This window comes from Bison bison, unplaced genomic scaffold (genome assembly GCF_000754665.1).
Source record: "Bison bison bison isolate TAMUID 2011002044 unplaced genomic scaffold, Bison_UMD1.0 scf7180017864492, whole genome shotgun sequence".
NCBI classification, from domain to species: Eukaryota; Metazoa; Chordata; class Mammalia; order Artiodactyla; family Bovidae; genus Bison; species Bison bison.
Window position 1 is genome coordinate 3,998,140 of NW_011495051.1, and position 16,933 is coordinate 4,015,072.

Sequence of the window (16,933 nt, forward strand, 5' to 3'; positions counted from 1 at the left end):
CGCAGGGTGCCACTTGGCCATCCCGGCCTCTTGTGACACTCCCCTGGGGGCTGGGAGGTTGCCACTCCAGCTCTGCCTGCCTGGAGACGGGGAGCTCATGGATGCATTTAACCTAGCTTCTGGATCTGGTGGTTTCTAAAAGCAGTGACCCCACTCTTTCCTAGGCTGGGCCCCTGCCCTCACACCCTCTTCTCATCCCTGGAGTATCTCTGTGAGAACAGAGGGGGCTCTTCCACCCACTTCTGGGTCTCAAGCCAGATGCGGAACGGACCCAGCAATGGGTGCAGACACAGACTGGCTCCCCCTCCACCGGCCGGGGCTCTGACTCTGGCTTAGAGTAGGGTCTGCTTATGAGGTGATCGAGAGCACAGGGAAGTACAGTGCTCCCAACCCAGTTGTTCCCTCCATGGACTCAGCTCTACTGCTGACCCTTCTGACGGCTGTGGATGGGACTGACTGGGGTACGAATCCCAGCTCCACTTCAAACCGCTGTGTGACTTGGAGACACGGTGTGGTCCAAGCAAAGGTGCCCACTGTCAACATGATGGTGGGACTCTGGGCCTGGCTTCAGGATCCATGACCCCTGCCAGGGTCCTGGCTGAGCTGGACCTCACTGAGTCCCTGGGGCCAGGAGAGGGGACCCCTCTGTGTTCATTCCGAGTGACGCTTCTCAGCTCTGGCCTTCGGCTTACTCTTGGGTCAGCCCAAAGCAGGAGGGGCTGAGGACCTTTTACCCTTGACAACCCCGGGAGTGGGGGGTGGCTGTGCCCACTGCACAGAGGAGAGAACAGAGGCTGGTGGTGGCATCAGCATGAGGCCGGGCTGCCCTCCCCTCCCCCGCAACTCCCCCTCCTCACCTCCATCTGCACCATGGCTGGCCTCTGGGTCCGCAGCATCTTCACTGTCTGGAAGATGTCCACCACACCCTCGTACCGCATCCGCTCCAGCACGATGCTGAGCGTGATGAAGACGCCCGTCCTGCCCACGCCGGCGCTGTCAGGGCGAGTGCGCAGGTGAGTTCAGGGGGTGGGCGTGTGGGGAGCCTGGCTCAGCTGCCCAATTTCCATCCTGCCTGCTCTGAAGCCCTCTGCCCCAGGGATGGAAAGAGCCCCAGCGGGAGTGCCCAAGGCTGTGCTCGTAAAGACTCAGCTTCCCGCTACGGGCAGTTCACCTGCAGTGGACAGAGATGGGGCCATCCTGGCCAAACTGTTCCTTGGTCTTGTGCACTTGGCCGATGAAGTCAATGAAGCCCTCCCCCGACTTTGGCACGCCCTGCTCCGGCCAGTCTGTGAACTGGAACTGCCGGACAGTCCGGGACTGGCCGTCCTGGAACGGAGAGAGAGCACGCCGGGTCCTGTTATCAAGGTCAGTGGCATCACCCTCGCCAACCACAAGCTGCACCAATGCCACTCTCCACCCTTCCTCACCCTCTGCCACCCACCCTCCTTGTCCCACACCATCTTTCGTTGAGATGCTCTGACTTCGTCTGTACCACCCAAGGCTCCTCACCATTTAACTTCATCCAGCAACACCATCTCACATGGCAATCGTTCACCCCCATCCCCCGACTGCTGCTCTCTGCACAGCTCCAAACCCATCCACCACGACCCAAGTGACACCAACACCATTGCTGTCTCTTATCCTCCATTCTGCACTGTCCCATGGTACACCCAACATCTGCCCTTCTTGACCCATTCTCCATCTCCCTGGCAACCTCCTCTCTCATCGTCTTAGAGTAAAAGAGCACTGTCCCCATACTGTCACCTCCCAAAAGCACCACCTTCCACCATGGACATCATCTTTGGCCACTCACCAGCCCTATAATCTCCTATCCCTCACCACTCAAGGGTGCCATCTTCCACCAGCCACCATTGGAAATTCATCGTCTTCTACCTGTGTACTCAATACCTTTGCCTCCTAACTTTCATCATCCACTTACGGTAGTTCATAATCCTTGAACATCTGGTGATGCTTTCTCCATCTCCACCGCTCAACCATCTGTCTCTCCAGTCCTCATCCCCATGACACAACCATCCATCTGTACAATCTAAATCTCAACCACTCACCTCTCCAATCCTCATCCCAAGCATTCAACCATCCGTCTCTCTAATCCTTATTCCCACCACTCAACCATCCATCTCTCTAATCCTTATTGCACCACTCAACCCCTTGGATCCTCATCCCTACCACTCAGCTACCCATTTCTCTAATCCTCAGCCCCAACAATCACCTTCCATCTCTCCTATCCTCATTCCCACCACTAAACCACTCATCACTCAACGCTCCATGTATCTAATCCTTATCCCTACCATTAAACACCCATCTCTCTAATCCTTATCGCCACTACTCAACCTCTTCGATCTTAATCCCCAATACTCAACCATCCATTTCTCCAATCTTCATCCCCAAAACTCAGCCTTCCATCTATCCAGTACTCATCTCCACTACTCAACCATCTATCCGTCCATTCATCACCACCACTCATCTATCCATCTGTCCAATCCTCATCCCCAGCAGTAAACCACTCATCTCTCCAATCCTCAACCCACCACTCAACCATCCATCTGTCTAATCCTTACTCCCACCACTGAACCTCTTGGATCCTCATATCCACCACTCAACTGTCCATCTCTGTAACCCTCATCCCCACCACTCAACCACCTATCTTGCCAATACTCGCTTCCCACTACCAAGCCATGCGGTCCATCATCATGGCTCTCTTCCGCCTTTCATTTATCATGACCCAACGGCACCACTTTCCACAATTCATCCTTAGCAATCCACCCTTCTTCCCCTCTAAGCACCATGAGACATTCCACTGTGAGGACCACTGACGCTCTCCGCCCTCCCTCCCTCACCACTTACCCCCCCCTCACAGTCTCTGCATTAAACGCTGCAGCCCAGCGATGCCACGTGATTTTGATGGTCTCCGTCCTCTACCACCTAACGCTTTCTCTGATCCCGCCTTCCTCTCTCTCGGACCATCAACAGGACTGTCTATCACTGAACGTTCATCATTCCTTTTACTCTTCAAATCGTTTCCTCTTCATTTTATTCCATCTGCCACTGGCCAAACACCTGCCCTTTCCAATCTCACCTTTCTCCATCCACCGCTGGTAACCCATCACCAAGCCATGGTTCCGCGCTCTACTGGCATTCTCCATCCGCTTCTATCTGGACATTCTAGTCTCCAATCCCACCTCCTCTCATCTAAGACCATCCTGTTTACCACCCTCCTCTATCACCCAGCAGTGATGTTCACTGAGTCTCCAATCCCCCGTTCAGCCCACCCAGTGGTGCCATCCTGAACTACCCAAGCACGGTGACCAGCAGTGCTTTGCCCACCAGGGTTCACTGTCCAGTGGTAACATCTGGACTGACATTCCCATGCCCCATCATTCTACCCATGGATTCTCCAATTCTGGCACTAACTTCTATCCTCTGTCACCTAACAGTCTTCATCGGACCCCATCTAATACCTGCCCTCTCCCATCACCACGTGCCTCCGCTGGGTCTTCTCCAGCCAACACCATCTATTCTCTCCATTCTCCTCTCTCTCCATACAATGGTTCCAATTCCTAGCACCTGCCCCCCACCCCCCACTGTCTACTACTCTTTTCCCATCTACAGCGGCCACTACTTGACACCATCAACCCATCACCTTTCCCCCAGCCTGTGTTCAGCCCTCTAATGCTGCCCTCCATGGTTGCTGCTTCCCAGCTAAGGCCCCACTTACTCCCTTTTACATGATCGCCTTGGACTATGTCCCCCGGTGAACAGTGTGACATGTGCTCTGATGGGGACACCACGGGGTCATGGTCCTCTCTCCCACCTACTCGGTGGTGGGAGTGACTGTCCAGCTGGCCCACTCACTCCTGGGCGTTTGCTTCCACTCCCCAACCAGGAAAGCCCTCTCCAGACCAGGGGCACGGTGAGCTGCCTGGAGGGTCTGTCCCTGTACTTACCCGGGCGTCTGTGACCTTGAACTCCCGCAGGATGTACTGAGGCATGTTGTATTCCGCCATAGGATCCACCACGAAGTACTGGTAGCGGGCGGAGCGCTCGGCCGGCCAGTACTGGTGACACTTCTCCTGTCGGGGAGGCGGGTGCTGTGGTCAGCCCCGCCCCCACCCCACCTCCACGGCCCCTCCCTGCCCTGCCCCACCCTGTATGGTCCCTGGCTCACCCGGCCCATCTCCCTCAGCTTGGTCAGCATCACCACGATGGTCGAGTTGTTCTCCCAGAGCATGCGCCAGAAGTCTTCTGTGGTTTCCGCCAGCGGGCCCTGTGTGGCAATGTAGGCCTTCTGCTGCCTGTGAGCGGGGAGGTGAGGCGGTGGCAGTGGTGAGTCTAGGGCCCCAGGGAGGCCCAGGCCCAAGCATCATCTCCCTCCCGATCTGGTTCAACCCCCCAAAGAATCCTGTTCTGCACCTGGAGAGACCACCAGCCTCGGACTCACTCCAACTTCGAGAGGAAGCTGTGGGACTGTCTGCAGGCATCTCTGCTTTCATTCTCCGCCCCCTCCAGGGGCATTAAGTTAATATCTATTGTCTGCTCAGGCCAGGCTCCCCTCTAGGGCTACATATAGCTGCCCATTCCCAGAACACCCTCCTTTGAGAAGCCCTGAGCAATCTTGGCACTACTGACGCTCGGGACTGGATGATTGTGATGGGCCGCTGTTCTGTACCCAGTGGGGTGTCCAGCAGCATCCCTGGCCTCTGCCCACTAGAAAGTGTTAGTGCTCAGTCATGTCTCTTTGTGACCCCATGCACTGTAGCCCACCAGGCTCCTCTGTTCATGGGGATTCCTCAGACAGGAATACTGGAGTGGACTGCCGTCTCCTCCTCCAGGGGATCTTCTTGATCCAAGGACTGACCCTGAGTCTTCTGCACTGCAGGCAGATTCGTTACCATCTGAGCCACCGGGGAAGCCCTATGCCAGTGGTAACCCTCCTCTCTCAAGTCCCATTTTAACCATCAAAAACATCCCCAGATGCTATCAAGTTTCCCCTGGGGGGCAGAACTGCCCAGATCGATGCTTTTCTCTGAGAAAGATGGACAGATGTGATCATGTTCCAGCCAGCAGCCATCGGTTAAATGCATATCTAAAGAGTCTCTCCACCTCAGCTGTGACTGCATGGGGCTGGCAGGGTCTCTCGAGCTCTCTCCCATGCAGGACCGGAGCCCCGGTAGCGGCCAGGGCCAGGTTTACCTGTAACCATCAATGAAGCTGGCGTTAATGTAGTCGGAGCCCTCCACGCCCCGGATGGGTTGTAGGCAGACCCGGGTGCTCTCGTAGGGCATGATGTTAACCAGGCGGTTCTTGAACTTGTTACAAGGCAGATTGGCACTGATGAAGCGGGATGTGTGGGCTTTGGAGTTGGCCAGCCGCTGTGGAGACGAGGGGATGACATCAGGACAGCCTCCATCTGGGGACCCAATTTCCCTGGGTGGGGGGCAGGCTGTGTGTTCTCAGCCAGAAGGCTAGCAGGGCCATGGCGGGCAGGGCAACACCAGCCCTTCTACCCTCTGGTCCCCTTAATGGGGGGGTGGAGAGAAAGAACTCCGGTCTCCTGCTTAGCCCCCTCTCCCCCACCCAAGCACAGCATCCTCTACTCGTTCCTCCCCACCCACCTTGAACTCGAGTTCCATGCCAGTGACGTGCTCGCCTGGCTCCACCTGCGTCAGCTTCTGGATGTAGGCGTAGAGGCTGCGGGCAGGCACCTCCGTATTGCCGCAGCCCACGGCCTCCAGCAGGGCCTCGTGGATGAAGCTGTACTGGTCCTCCGTCTGCACCATGTAGTTGCGCTGGGACCGCATGAGCGTCACGTGGCCGTACACGTCCACCGTCTTCTCCGGCTTGATCCGCTCCAGCATGGCATCAATAACGATAAAGCAGCCTGTGCGGCCCACACCCGCACTGTGGAGATGGAGGGGGCCATCAGGGGGCACCCGAGGGCCAGGGCAGAATGGGGGACAGGGTGCAGAGGGAGCCGGGAGTGAAGGGGCGGGGGCCGGGTACCTGCAGTGGACCACGATGGGGCCCGCGTCTGGCGGGTTGCAAGTCTTGACTCTCCGCAGGAAAGCCAGGAACGGCGTCGGGTACTCAGGCCCCCCGTGGTCCGGCCATGCCGTGAACTGGAACTGCCGGACCTCCCGTTTCTCGCTGGAGCCGCTCTAGGGGTTCCGGGGACACTGTTGGTCAATGCAGCCCAGCACCCACGTGCCGGGCCCAAGTTCACGCCTCAGACCACCATGTCCCTGATTTGGGTGCCCAGCTGCTCCAGGGTGTGGGGGTGTCTCCACTGCAGAGTGTCCCCAGCATCTTCGTGCACTGCTCCCCATTTCTCCCTAAACCTGCTCCCCCATCTCAGCTGATGGTGGCGCTGTCCTTCCACGCACTCTGGCCAAAATGTAGGCGGAGTCGCTCTTGACTCCCTTCCCCTGCCTGTCCAGCATCAGTCAGCACAGCTTTCAAAGTCTTTCCCAAGCCCGCCCACTTCTCACTCGCCCCCTCCATGCTGATCACCTTAGTCCAGCTCACCGTCATCCATCCAGACCGAGCAGTCACCTGTTCCCCCTGGGTGTCCCCACAATCTATTCCCTCCACAGCAGCCAGAGGGCACTGGTGAGCACCCGAGTTTGGCCCCCCCCCGGCTCCTCTGCCCACAGCCCTCCCTGGGCTAAAAGCCAGAGTTGGCCCTGCCTTTGCAACCCACAAGGTTCTGCACCTCCTCCCATCCCCTCCCTGCCCTCACCTCCTCCCACTCTCTGCTCCAGCCACAGGACTCCTCACTATTCCCAAAACACGCAGGGCCTTTGCCAGGAATGCCACCCCCAGATCTCTGCAAAACTCCTTTCCTCACCAACTCCAGGTCTTCCACTACATACTCTAATGTGTAAGATTCCTGGGGTTTTTTTCATATTTGTTGTCCACTAGACTGTAAGCCCCACAAGAGTGGTATTTGACACACAAGTGTCTGCTTAATGTGTGAATCAACTGAAAACCCTTACTCTTGTCTTTTTACTCAGGTTTCTGGCACCTGTGCCAGGCACGGGCTCTATGTAAGGGCACGTGGCTGGCTGCCAGGGAAACACAGTGGTGCCAGAGCACCTCTCTCTCCCTACATGACAATAAAAAGTGTCCCCAGTCTTCCAAGGCACTAGAAATGAGAATACACAAATGGCACCCTAATGAAACTTACAAGCCTTTGCATAGCAAAGGAAACCATAAACACAACGAAAAGACAGCCCACAGCACGGGAGAACATATGTGCCAACCATGCAACCAAGGGGCTTAATCTCCAAAACAGATAAAGAACTCATTCAGCTCAACAAAAAGCCAACAACCTAATTGAATAATGGTCAGAAGATGTAGACATTTCTCCAAAGAAATACATCAAAACTCTACAAATTCCAAGGGATGGAGAGGATGCAGAGAAAAGGGAACCCTCCAACACTGGTGGTAGGAATACTAATTGGTGCAGCCACCGCGGAGAACAGGAGAGGTTCTTCAAAAAACTAAAAATAGACCTACGTATGATCCAACAATCCCACTCCTCGCCATATATCTGGAAACAAAACTCCAATAAGATACAGGCACCCCTATGTCCATAGCAGCACTGTTTACAACCGCCAGGACACAGAGACAATCTAAATGTCTGCTGACAGATGAATGGATGAAGACGTGGCACTTAAGTACAATGTACTACTCAGCCACAGGGAAGAATGATCTAATGCCGTTTGAAGCAATACGGACAGGCCTAGAGATTATCATACTAAATGAAAAAAGTCAAAGACGCATACGATAAAAAATACCATGGTATCACATGATAAAAAGTCAAACTATCATATAATAACACATACATCACATATGCTATCACATATAACATTTAACATATGGTAATATATGCAGAATCTAACATACGGCACAAATGAACTTATCTATGAAACAGAGACTCGTGGATACAGAAACCAGACTTGTTGCCAAGGGGGAGGGGGTCGAGGCAGGGCTGGAGCGGGAGACAGGGGTTAGCAGACGGAAGCTATTATATATACAGAATGGATAAACATCAGGGTCCTACTCTACAGCACAGGGAACTACATTCAATATCCTGTGATAAACCATGATGGAAAAGAGTATCAAAAAAATTGTGTATACATATAACTGAATCACTTTACTGTACAGCAGAAGTTAACATTGTGAATCAACTATACGTCAATAAAAATACTCAAAGTGCCCCCAGACATTGCCAAATGTCCTCTGAATGGCAAAATGCGGCAACCGAGAATCACTGAGTGAGACACATGGAATCATGTGATGGACAGCAGTCATCAGTTAAATACATAGATGAAGATTCCCTCTACCTCAGCCCCAACTGCCCGCTCTGTCCTCCATCTAAGGCTGGAGGCCCCCCTACTGCATGGCCAAGACCCTGCCATAAACCCAGCCTGGGTGAGGGAAGGGGTCAAGACTGATCTCGGGCTGGGGGCTGGTGACTGCCAGTGAGGGGAGGAGAGGTTCATTGCTAAGCTGGATTCTGCTGGTTTGTCCTGCTGTGGCTGCAGACAAGCGCCGTTCCCCTGAGGCTCAGTGTCCCCATCCGTAAAGTGACCGCTTGAGAATGCACCCAGCCTGGGTCAATGTGGTTTCTCTTCCGTCCAATGGGGAGTTCCCAGGGCAGAAGCTCATCTCCCTTCTCCACCCACCATCGCCCCCTCCCACAGCCCCCCAGTCCCATCCGGGCCCTACCTTGTGCAGGGAGAACGTCCTCACGCAGAACGTGGCCAGCTCGATGGTGTCCAGCAGCGTGACCTGGATGAAGCCGTAGGTCTCTGTGCCCCTGTTGGGCCAGTACTGGTCGCATTTGATCTGCACCAGGTGAGAGAACACAGGTGAGCATGGGCCGGGGCCGGCGCAGGGCCTGGGGGCTGCAGGGCCCAGGCCTCACCCGTGATTTCTCCTCTAGCCGCGTCATCATAACAATGGTGGCCGAGCGCTGCTCCCACACCATGCGCCAGAAGTCGCCGAAGGTCTCCGGCAGCGGCCCCTGCGTGGCGATGTACGCGTTCTGCCGCCGGTAGCCGTCCACGTAGTTGGCATTGATGTAATCGCTGCCCACGATGCCTAGGCCGGGGGTGGCGGAGAAACTAGAGATCAGTGGGGGTGCTCTATCCTTCTAGGCTGGCTCCACCTGGTCCACCGCTTAAAGGAAGCCCTCCGAGACTGCCCCAGTCTATCCCCAAGGAAATCGTGGCGCATATACTCCACGCTTTCTCTGCCTCAACATTACTGCCATTTGGAGATAGACTGTTCTATGTCGGGAGCGGTCCTTTGCATCGCAAGGTACTGAGCAGCATCCCTGGCCTCCACCCTCAAGATGCCAACAACACCCCACCCCAAGCTGTGACAACAAAAATGTCCCCAGACATTGCCAAATGTCCTCTGTGGCGAAGCTGCCCTGATAAGAGCTACAGATGTAAAGAATGGATGGAAATCTGTAGTGGACAGCAGCCACCAGTTAAATACAGATCCTAAACTTCTCAATGGCTTCTGGGTAGGGTTGGACCAGGCCTCAGTTTCCCTACCTATCTCCTAGCTAGTCCACTCTGGCCTGGCCCCCCTGGCCAAGAGGAGACATGGGGTCTATGTGTTCTCCATGGAATGAGGACAGGCCAAGGCTGCTGGGGAGGAGCCTGGGACCCCGCATGCTACCTTCGATGGGCTGAAGGATTACGCGGGAGTGGTCGTAGGCGATGACGTTGGCATAGCGGTTCTTGGGCTTGTTCACTTCCAGGTTGGAGTGCTCCCACGTGAACTGCTGGCCCGGGTCAATGGACTATGAGAAGCAGGACGTGGGAGATGTTAGGGTAGGCATCTGTGGGCCCCAGGAGGGTGGGAGGTGGGGGGGCTGGCTCACCTCATACTCCTGGGACAGCTTGAGGCTGTCGTTGGCCTTGAGTCGTTCTGTGTGCTCCGCCATGTCCCCGATGGGGATGGGCGGGTGGCTGAGCATGCCTGCAGGGAGAGCAGACCCGCCCATGTGGCCAGTCGACTCGGGGGGGCCAGGCCGGGGAGGGGAGGGGACTGGGGGTGCTCTACGGAGTGAGTCTGCGATGGACGAGCTGCGGGTTAGAGGGGGTGGCGGGGAAGAGGAAGGTTTTGGGTGGGCCCCATGGGGGCGAGGAACCCAGGCCTGGAGGGAGCACTAGGTGGAGTCTCCCCCACCCTCCCCAGGCCCCCCCGACAACCAGCTGGGGAGGCAGGTGCTGGGGGAGGGTTGCCCCGCAGGACTTTAAGCTCCTAGTGCCTCGTGGCAAGAAGCAGGCAAGTGACACAGAGATGAAGAAGCAGATGTGGCTGGCTGAACCTTCTGGAATATTGTCCCCCTGGTGAGGGCGGGAGGCCCACACCCCGTCTGCCCCCTTGGGGGTCGGAGGGACCAAAAAGTCCTCTGCCAGGTGGAGCTGAGGGGCCGGGGAGGGGATGCACGGGGTATGTGTTTGTGGGATGATGGGGTGGGTGTGGGTGCTTCTTCCCCATCTTCAGGCCTGCCAGACTCCTCTCTCCTGGGGGCCCAGCGGCCACGCATGCACACACACACACACACACACACACACACACTCAGCAGCTACCGGGAGGGAAACTGACAGCTGTGCGCCAGCACGCACACACACACACACACACACACACACACACACACACACACTCAGCAGCTACCGGGAGGGAAACTGACAGCTGTGCGCCAGCACGCACACACACACACACACACACACACACACTCAGCAGCTACCGGGAGGGAAACTGACAGCTGTGCACACACACACACACACACACACACACACACACACACACACACACACACACTCAGCAGCTACCGGGAGGGAAACTGACAGCTGTGCGCCAGCACGCACACACACACGCACGCACGCACGCACGCACGCACACACACACACACACACACTCAGCAGCTACCGGGAGGGAAACTGACAGCTGTGCGCCAGCACCCAAGCACCGGTGTTAAACCTGTAGGGACTTGCCAAGTTGACTACTGAAGAGCTGTTTGTCCCGAGTCCCTGGGTGCTGCCCCAGGGCCCACGTCTAAGAGGGCTGAGGCTGGTGTATATTTGACTGGTGGGTCCCCCTGCCTCTCGCATGTATTTTGACACACACCTGTGCCCTACATCCCTGCTCCCAGCCCCGTTCCCTCTCCTCCTGCTTCTCTCTCTCTCTCTCACACACACACGCAGTCACAACCTGCCACCTTAGAGCCCAGGGGACCAGACCCCTGCCCCCTTCGAGAAGCCAGCGCAGGACAGGTGGGCGGAGAGAGAGGAGGCCGGATGGAGAAACCAAGGATGAAAACAAACAGGAGCGAAAGGAAGCCAAGAACAGAGAGACACCGGAACTAACTTTCAAAGTGAAACCCCGGCTCCCTGAGGGGGCTGCTGAGGCCTGAATCTGCAGAAACAGCAAACAATAAATAAATGAAAACACGCGGGGGAGGCGGCCCACCTCCCCCCATCCCTCGCCGGGTGCGCGCACAGCGGTCGACGGACAGATAGATGCAAAGGGCGGAGCAACTTCAACGAGTGAGGGACACACGGCCACCCCAATCAGAGAACCCATGGCAGCGGCTGGGCATCGCCTCAAATGGACACTGGCGAGTCCTGATTTTCAGCCATGACTTTGGCAAGATCTCAAAGCTTTTAGGTTCTTCTATCAACCTGTCATCCCCGCATCCGGCCACCCCCGACCAACCTGGCCTTGGGTCCCTTGTTGGGGGTCAGCAGAGGGGATTTTAGAGGAGAAGCGGGATGGTGAAGGAGAAACTTGGGGGCAGGAGAAGAACATATGGGCCCATGCCATGAGCTGTAAGGACAGAGGCCATCAGTTGAACACACACATTTAAAATTCTTATCTGGATGGAAACAGAATTGACATAAGCTAGTCCAGAGACAGAAGAGAGAAGAAGAGACTACAAGGGATGCCATGAGACTTTTCATGATCGCCTGTGGAGGGCTGCAGCCATCAGGTAAATATAAATGATCAAAACCCTCATTTGGAGAAACATGGGACTAACGTGACACAGTCCAGAAATAGGAGAGAGAAAGAAATGTTAGGAGAAGCGTGCAAGACGATACACGAGCCTGTCAAAGCCCCCGTGCTCTCTTCTCATGGAGGACTGCAGCCATCAGTTAAATGTTTAAAAATCTCCATTTGATTGGAAACAAAAGTTAACAGGAAGCAGTTCAGAGACAGAGAGTGAAGATCAGGGTGTAGGTAGAGAACAGCAGATGTCGCCATGCGATGAGCTCATAAGGAGAGAACAGCAGCCCTCAGTTAAACTGCAAATCCCTTAATTTGGTTAGAAGCAGCTGGCATGAGCCCATTAAGGAGGAGGAGGGGGGGGGCATGAAGGGGGCATTGCACATGAAGACGATCAAGGGCAGGGTCCTGATTCAGTTCTCCCACCACGTGTGGCAGGGGACTCAGCAGAAGCCTCTTTCATCTACGGGGGACTATCATGAAACTGGGAGAGCATGACAATATGTGACCACAAAAGCAGGGAGAGAGAGTGTGTGGTGGAAGTGGAATTTTTGCTCCTTGCTAGGGGCGCTTCCCCGGGGAGGGTGGAAAAAACCCAAACACCCACCACTGAGTGGCCTTAAGACTAGAGGTGTGAACAGAAGCAGAGCTTTTTCTGCCAGAAGGAATTGAGGACTCAGAAAATGTTTGCTTCTGTCTTTGAAGATGTCCTTTAAGCTCCTGGAGAAGACAGCAGCCACCAGTTGAATGCAGCTTCTCAAAAATCTCCCTAGATTGTAAGCACCATCAACCCCAGGACACCCCCAAGCCCAGAGCCTCGTAGGAATCGGGACTGAAGAACTGCATCAGGCACAGTTCAGTGGGGGCTGGCAAGGATCTACCAAGGGGGCCGCTTCATCTCCCACTGTGCTGCCTCCCTCCCATCAGTGCGGTCCCGGCGCCCGGGATAAGCACATACCTGGCGTCTGGAAGTTAATGCGTCTCATTTCCACGGGGTCCTTGGGGTGATGGGGGGCGAGGTCGGCGTTGTTCAGTAGGCATTTAGTGCGGGGCTCAGAGTCCTTTCGTTTGCTTTGTGCAAGCAAACAGACAGAGACGTGTGACCCAGCTGTACATGACTCGGGTTCCCACAACCAGGCACAGACACGTGCAACGGTTGGAACAACTAGGTTCCCGCTCATCCCGTGGGCGAGGTGCCACCCCAGCCCCTGTCCTCAGCCTCCAGAGGGCAGGACCAGTTCTTACCTATCAGGCTTGCTGCTCCCGAAAGCAGACACAGGTGAGAAGGAGGGAAAGAAGACAGGTGAGGGCAGGCTGGCCATCAAGAGCCTGTTCTATGACTGTGGATGGCTTTCTTTCCCCCTCTGAACCTTGGTCTCCAGAAATTGGGGCTAATCCTTTCCAACTTGGGTCTCAGCCTTCTAAGCTGGGACATGTCCCACGTGACTTCGTTTAACAGGACAAAGGGAGTGCCCCCCCGCCAATCTTGCACGGGACTTAACAGGAGTCAAACCACTGACCAGGTTGGAATGCCAGCCCTGCCATTTCCCAGGTTGTGTGACTTTGATCAAGTGGCTTAACCTCTCTGAGCCCTGTTTTCCCTGTCTGGACCACAGATGGCTTCTGTGATCATTCTCAGAGACAACCTTTCCCTGGATCTTTCCAAACCTCCCACCCTTAGGAAGGCCTCCCTCCTGTCAAGCGGGGACACGCAAAGTGCTCACTTCTTGTAGAGCAAGATGGCAATCACTATGCAGATAATGAAGACCACAGCCAGCACGGGCCCGATCACCCAGATGAGCCCCTCCTCGCCGTCCACGATGGGCTGTGGGTCTGGGTTGTCCAGCTGGAAGGGGTCTGAGAAGGGGCTGGCCGCAAATGTCTACAGAAATGGGGTGGGGGAGACTTCCATCAGTGCCCACCGCCCTCACGGTGGCCAAATGGATCTTCCTCAAACACAAATCTGTGTCCATCCCCTACTCTAAACCCTCCTATGGCTTCCAAGAACACTGACCACAGTGGTCTGGCCCTGGCCAATCTTCACTCTTCCCCTCCTCCACTCTGTTTCAGACACTCTTAGGTCCTCTTTTTCTTCTTGCACCCCAAACCTTTGCACGTGCAAACTCCGGGATGCCTTTTCTTTACTGAACTCCCATACATCCATCAAAGCCCTTGTTCCAAAGTCCTTTCCTCTAAAAATCCTCCTGCTTGGGATTTCCTCAACCTCAAATCCTCCCCTCTGCTCAGCTCTGACCTCAGGGAGCTGGGAGGATCTGTGTCTGGCTCTGAGGCCAGAGCTCTGGGGACTGAGGCCGCTCCGGGCACTCTGGATGTGGGCAGACACCATTCGGGACTTACGGGCTCACTCTTCTGCAGCACAGCAAGCACAAAGAGGACGTATCGGTGGCCAGGCTCCAGGCCCCTGTTGTCAAAGCCTCCGTACTGCTTCTGGTCCCCAGGATGGAAGGTGTGTGGCAGCACTGAGAAGCGAGCCGCGATGTAGGGCCGGGGGACCTCCAGCTGACGCGAGTGCCTCAGGCTGCGCCTCTGCAGCCGTGCGATGTCCTGGATCAGCTGTGGGAACAGAGATGTGGGCTGCTCAGAACCCAGCTGGGAGCCACTGGGCTCCTGAAAGCTGGCACGTGTCTGGGCCCAGCCCCTTACCTCCTCCAGGTCCATATCCTCTGGGCTGCCCAGTGGGGTCAGGAACTGACCACCACGAGATTTGCGCAGTGGCACCATCACAATGAAGTAGTTCCTGGCAGGAGACGAGAGTCATAGAGGGCTGTCTACAGTCGCGAGCAAGGGATGCTACTGGGCTGAGTGAGGGCACCACCCCTCTCTGAATCTTCCCTTCCGTTCACACCATGGGTGTATGGCCCAAGTCACGTAGGACTACAGTTTCTGATTCAAGCCTCCAGGATTTTGATCATGTTGTACCTTTTGCCTAGAAAGCCTACCCTGGGCAATGACAGTTGACCCTTCAACAACATGGAGGTTAGGGGGTGCCAACCCCGGCTGCACAGTAGAAAATCCACATGTAAGTACAGTTGGCCTTCTGTATCCATGGTTTTCCATCTATGAATTCAACCAACTGTGGATTGTGTAGTACTGTAGTGTGGACTTGTTGAATAAAAAAAATATGCATATAGGTGGGCCCCTGCAATTCAAACCTGTGCTGTTCAAGAGCTAACTGTATACTTCTCAAATTCCCATACATCCTTCAAAACCCCAGCTTCCACACCCATGCAGTCTTGTAACTCTCCATTTCCCCCTGCTTCTCAGAGGACTCCTCTCCTTGCATGGGACTCTTAGCCTTTGTGCTTCTCACTGCCACACCATGGGACTGAGCTTGTCTGTGTCCAGCTCTGTCTCCCCATCAGTCTGAGAACCAAAACTAGCAGCAGGTCGGGCCTGCCGGGGCGTGAGAGAATGCTGAGGCCACGTTCAGTGGGGACATCTATGAGAGGCACCGGACCTTCAGGGCAACCACATGAAAAGGCACCCATGTAGTCTCTGTTTTACAGACCAGCAAGGGAAGTGGGGTACTGAGAGGTCAAGCAGCAGTCACACAGCTGACTGGGGGAGGGATGCAAAACCCTGGAGCGGGTGGGTTGAGCTTACTGGACAGGCACGGGGCTCTGGCCGTCTGGCAGATACACCACGATGAAGCCATCGGAGTCGGGCTTGGGGGTCACGCTGGGCTTCGAGCTGAGCAGGTTGAAGGCGGTCCAGGCCGTGACTGTCTGCTGGAGGCCGCCCAGGCTGCTGCCGCGGTTGGTCAGCACGAAGTTGTAGAAGGTGTTGGGCTTGAGGTGAGTGATGAGCTTCTTGGTGGTGCGGCCATCCACGTCCAATGTGAGCCCATTGTATTGGATCTGTGGGGCGGGCTGGCTCAGCAGAGCTCTGGGTTGAGCCCTGGTCCTCACCGAGCCTGGATTCCAGACTTAGCCTGAACCCTATGATCTGTGACCCCAGACTGAACCTCGATCACAGCTGTAGCCCTAATTCCAAGCCTTGACCCCAAGACTCAATCTCAACCCCAGACTGAGCTCCAAACCCAGTTGATTCTCAATTCAGCCGAGTCTCAAATCAAAGTTCCAATCCTTAAAAAGTCCTGATTCCACACTTAGGCTTGATGAGAGACTGAGCCTCAAATCCTAGGTGATCCCCAGCTAAGCCCCAGTTCTGACCGAACCCTAATTCCCCCACTGAACCACGACCCCTGCTGAGTCCCAACTGTGCATCCCAATCCTGACTAAGCCCCGAACCCAGACTGAACCTCAATATCCCACCCAGTCACCAGTCCAGTTGACCCCCTACCCTGACTCCAGATGGCACCCTCACCCTGGTCAAGCCCCGCCCCACATATACTCTAACCCCGGCTGAGCCCTGCCCCACACACACCCTAACCCCCCGTCTTAGATCCAACAGGAGGCTGCGCACCTTGTATGGGGTGGGTGAGTTGTAGTTGTCTGGGAACTCCCAGCTGAGCAGGACCGATGTCTTCATGATCATCTTCACCTTGAAGTTCTTGGGTGAGACTGTGCCACACAGCAGCAGGTGGGAGAGAGCAAAGGAGAGATTCCCATGAGTCCTGGGGGGCTGGGCACAGGTACGGGGTGGGGTGGGGCGGCCCAGGCGCTCCCTGTCGTCCGCTGTGCCCGTGGCCTTACTGCCTGGCCCTGGCCCGGCCCTGCCTGGCCCTGTCCCATGTCCCTGCTGCGGGAGACGGCGCAGCTGCAGAGAGAAGGCGGAGGCAGAGGAGCAGAGGGGGGGATGGGTTGGGTGGGTGGGTGGGGGGGCGGTGGGTGGGGGCGGCGGGTGCCGACCGTAGGCAGTGTCCCACCTTTGCCAAACGCCGGAGCCTCGGGGTCCGGACTCG

General features: G+C 55.9%; 1 protein-coding gene across 1 annotated transcript in view; it reads right to left on the bottom strand.

Annotated features, from left to right (window-relative positions):
• Window positions 1–16,933, bottom strand: part of PTPRS (protein tyrosine phosphatase, receptor type, S) — a 261,020-nt gene that overhangs the window by 1,481 nt on the left and 242,606 nt on the right. Inside the window, exons 21-40 of the mRNA XM_010828456.1 lie at window positions 16,898–16,929; window positions 16,495–16,592; window positions 15,673–15,926; window positions 14,713–14,806; window positions 14,407–14,622; window positions 13,773–13,930; window positions 13,294–13,305; window positions 13,007–13,119; window positions 11,413–11,460; window positions 9,920–10,017; window positions 9,715–9,838; window positions 8,951–9,126; window positions 8,752–8,871; window positions 6,022–6,176; window positions 5,634–5,919; window positions 5,212–5,390; window positions 4,187–4,313; window positions 3,966–4,091; window positions 1,172–1,326; window positions 858–993 (exon numbers count right to left, since the gene is read on the bottom strand). Of these exons, the coding sequence (XP_010826758.1) occupies window positions 858–993; window positions 1,172–1,326; window positions 3,966–4,091; window positions 4,187–4,313; window positions 5,212–5,390; window positions 5,634–5,919; window positions 6,022–6,176; window positions 8,752–8,871; window positions 8,951–9,126; window positions 9,715–9,838; window positions 9,920–10,017; window positions 11,413–11,460; window positions 13,007–13,119; window positions 13,294–13,305; window positions 13,773–13,930; window positions 14,407–14,622; window positions 14,713–14,806; window positions 15,673–15,926; window positions 16,495–16,592; window positions 16,898–16,929 (2,707 nt within the window). The remainder of the gene's footprint in view (window positions 1–857; window positions 994–1,171; window positions 1,327–3,965; window positions 4,092–4,186; window positions 4,314–5,211; window positions 5,391–5,633; window positions 5,920–6,021; window positions 6,177–8,751; window positions 8,872–8,950; window positions 9,127–9,714; window positions 9,839–9,919; window positions 10,018–11,412; window positions 11,461–13,006; window positions 13,120–13,293; window positions 13,306–13,772; window positions 13,931–14,406; window positions 14,623–14,712; window positions 14,807–15,672; window positions 15,927–16,494; window positions 16,593–16,897; window positions 16,930–16,933) is intronic.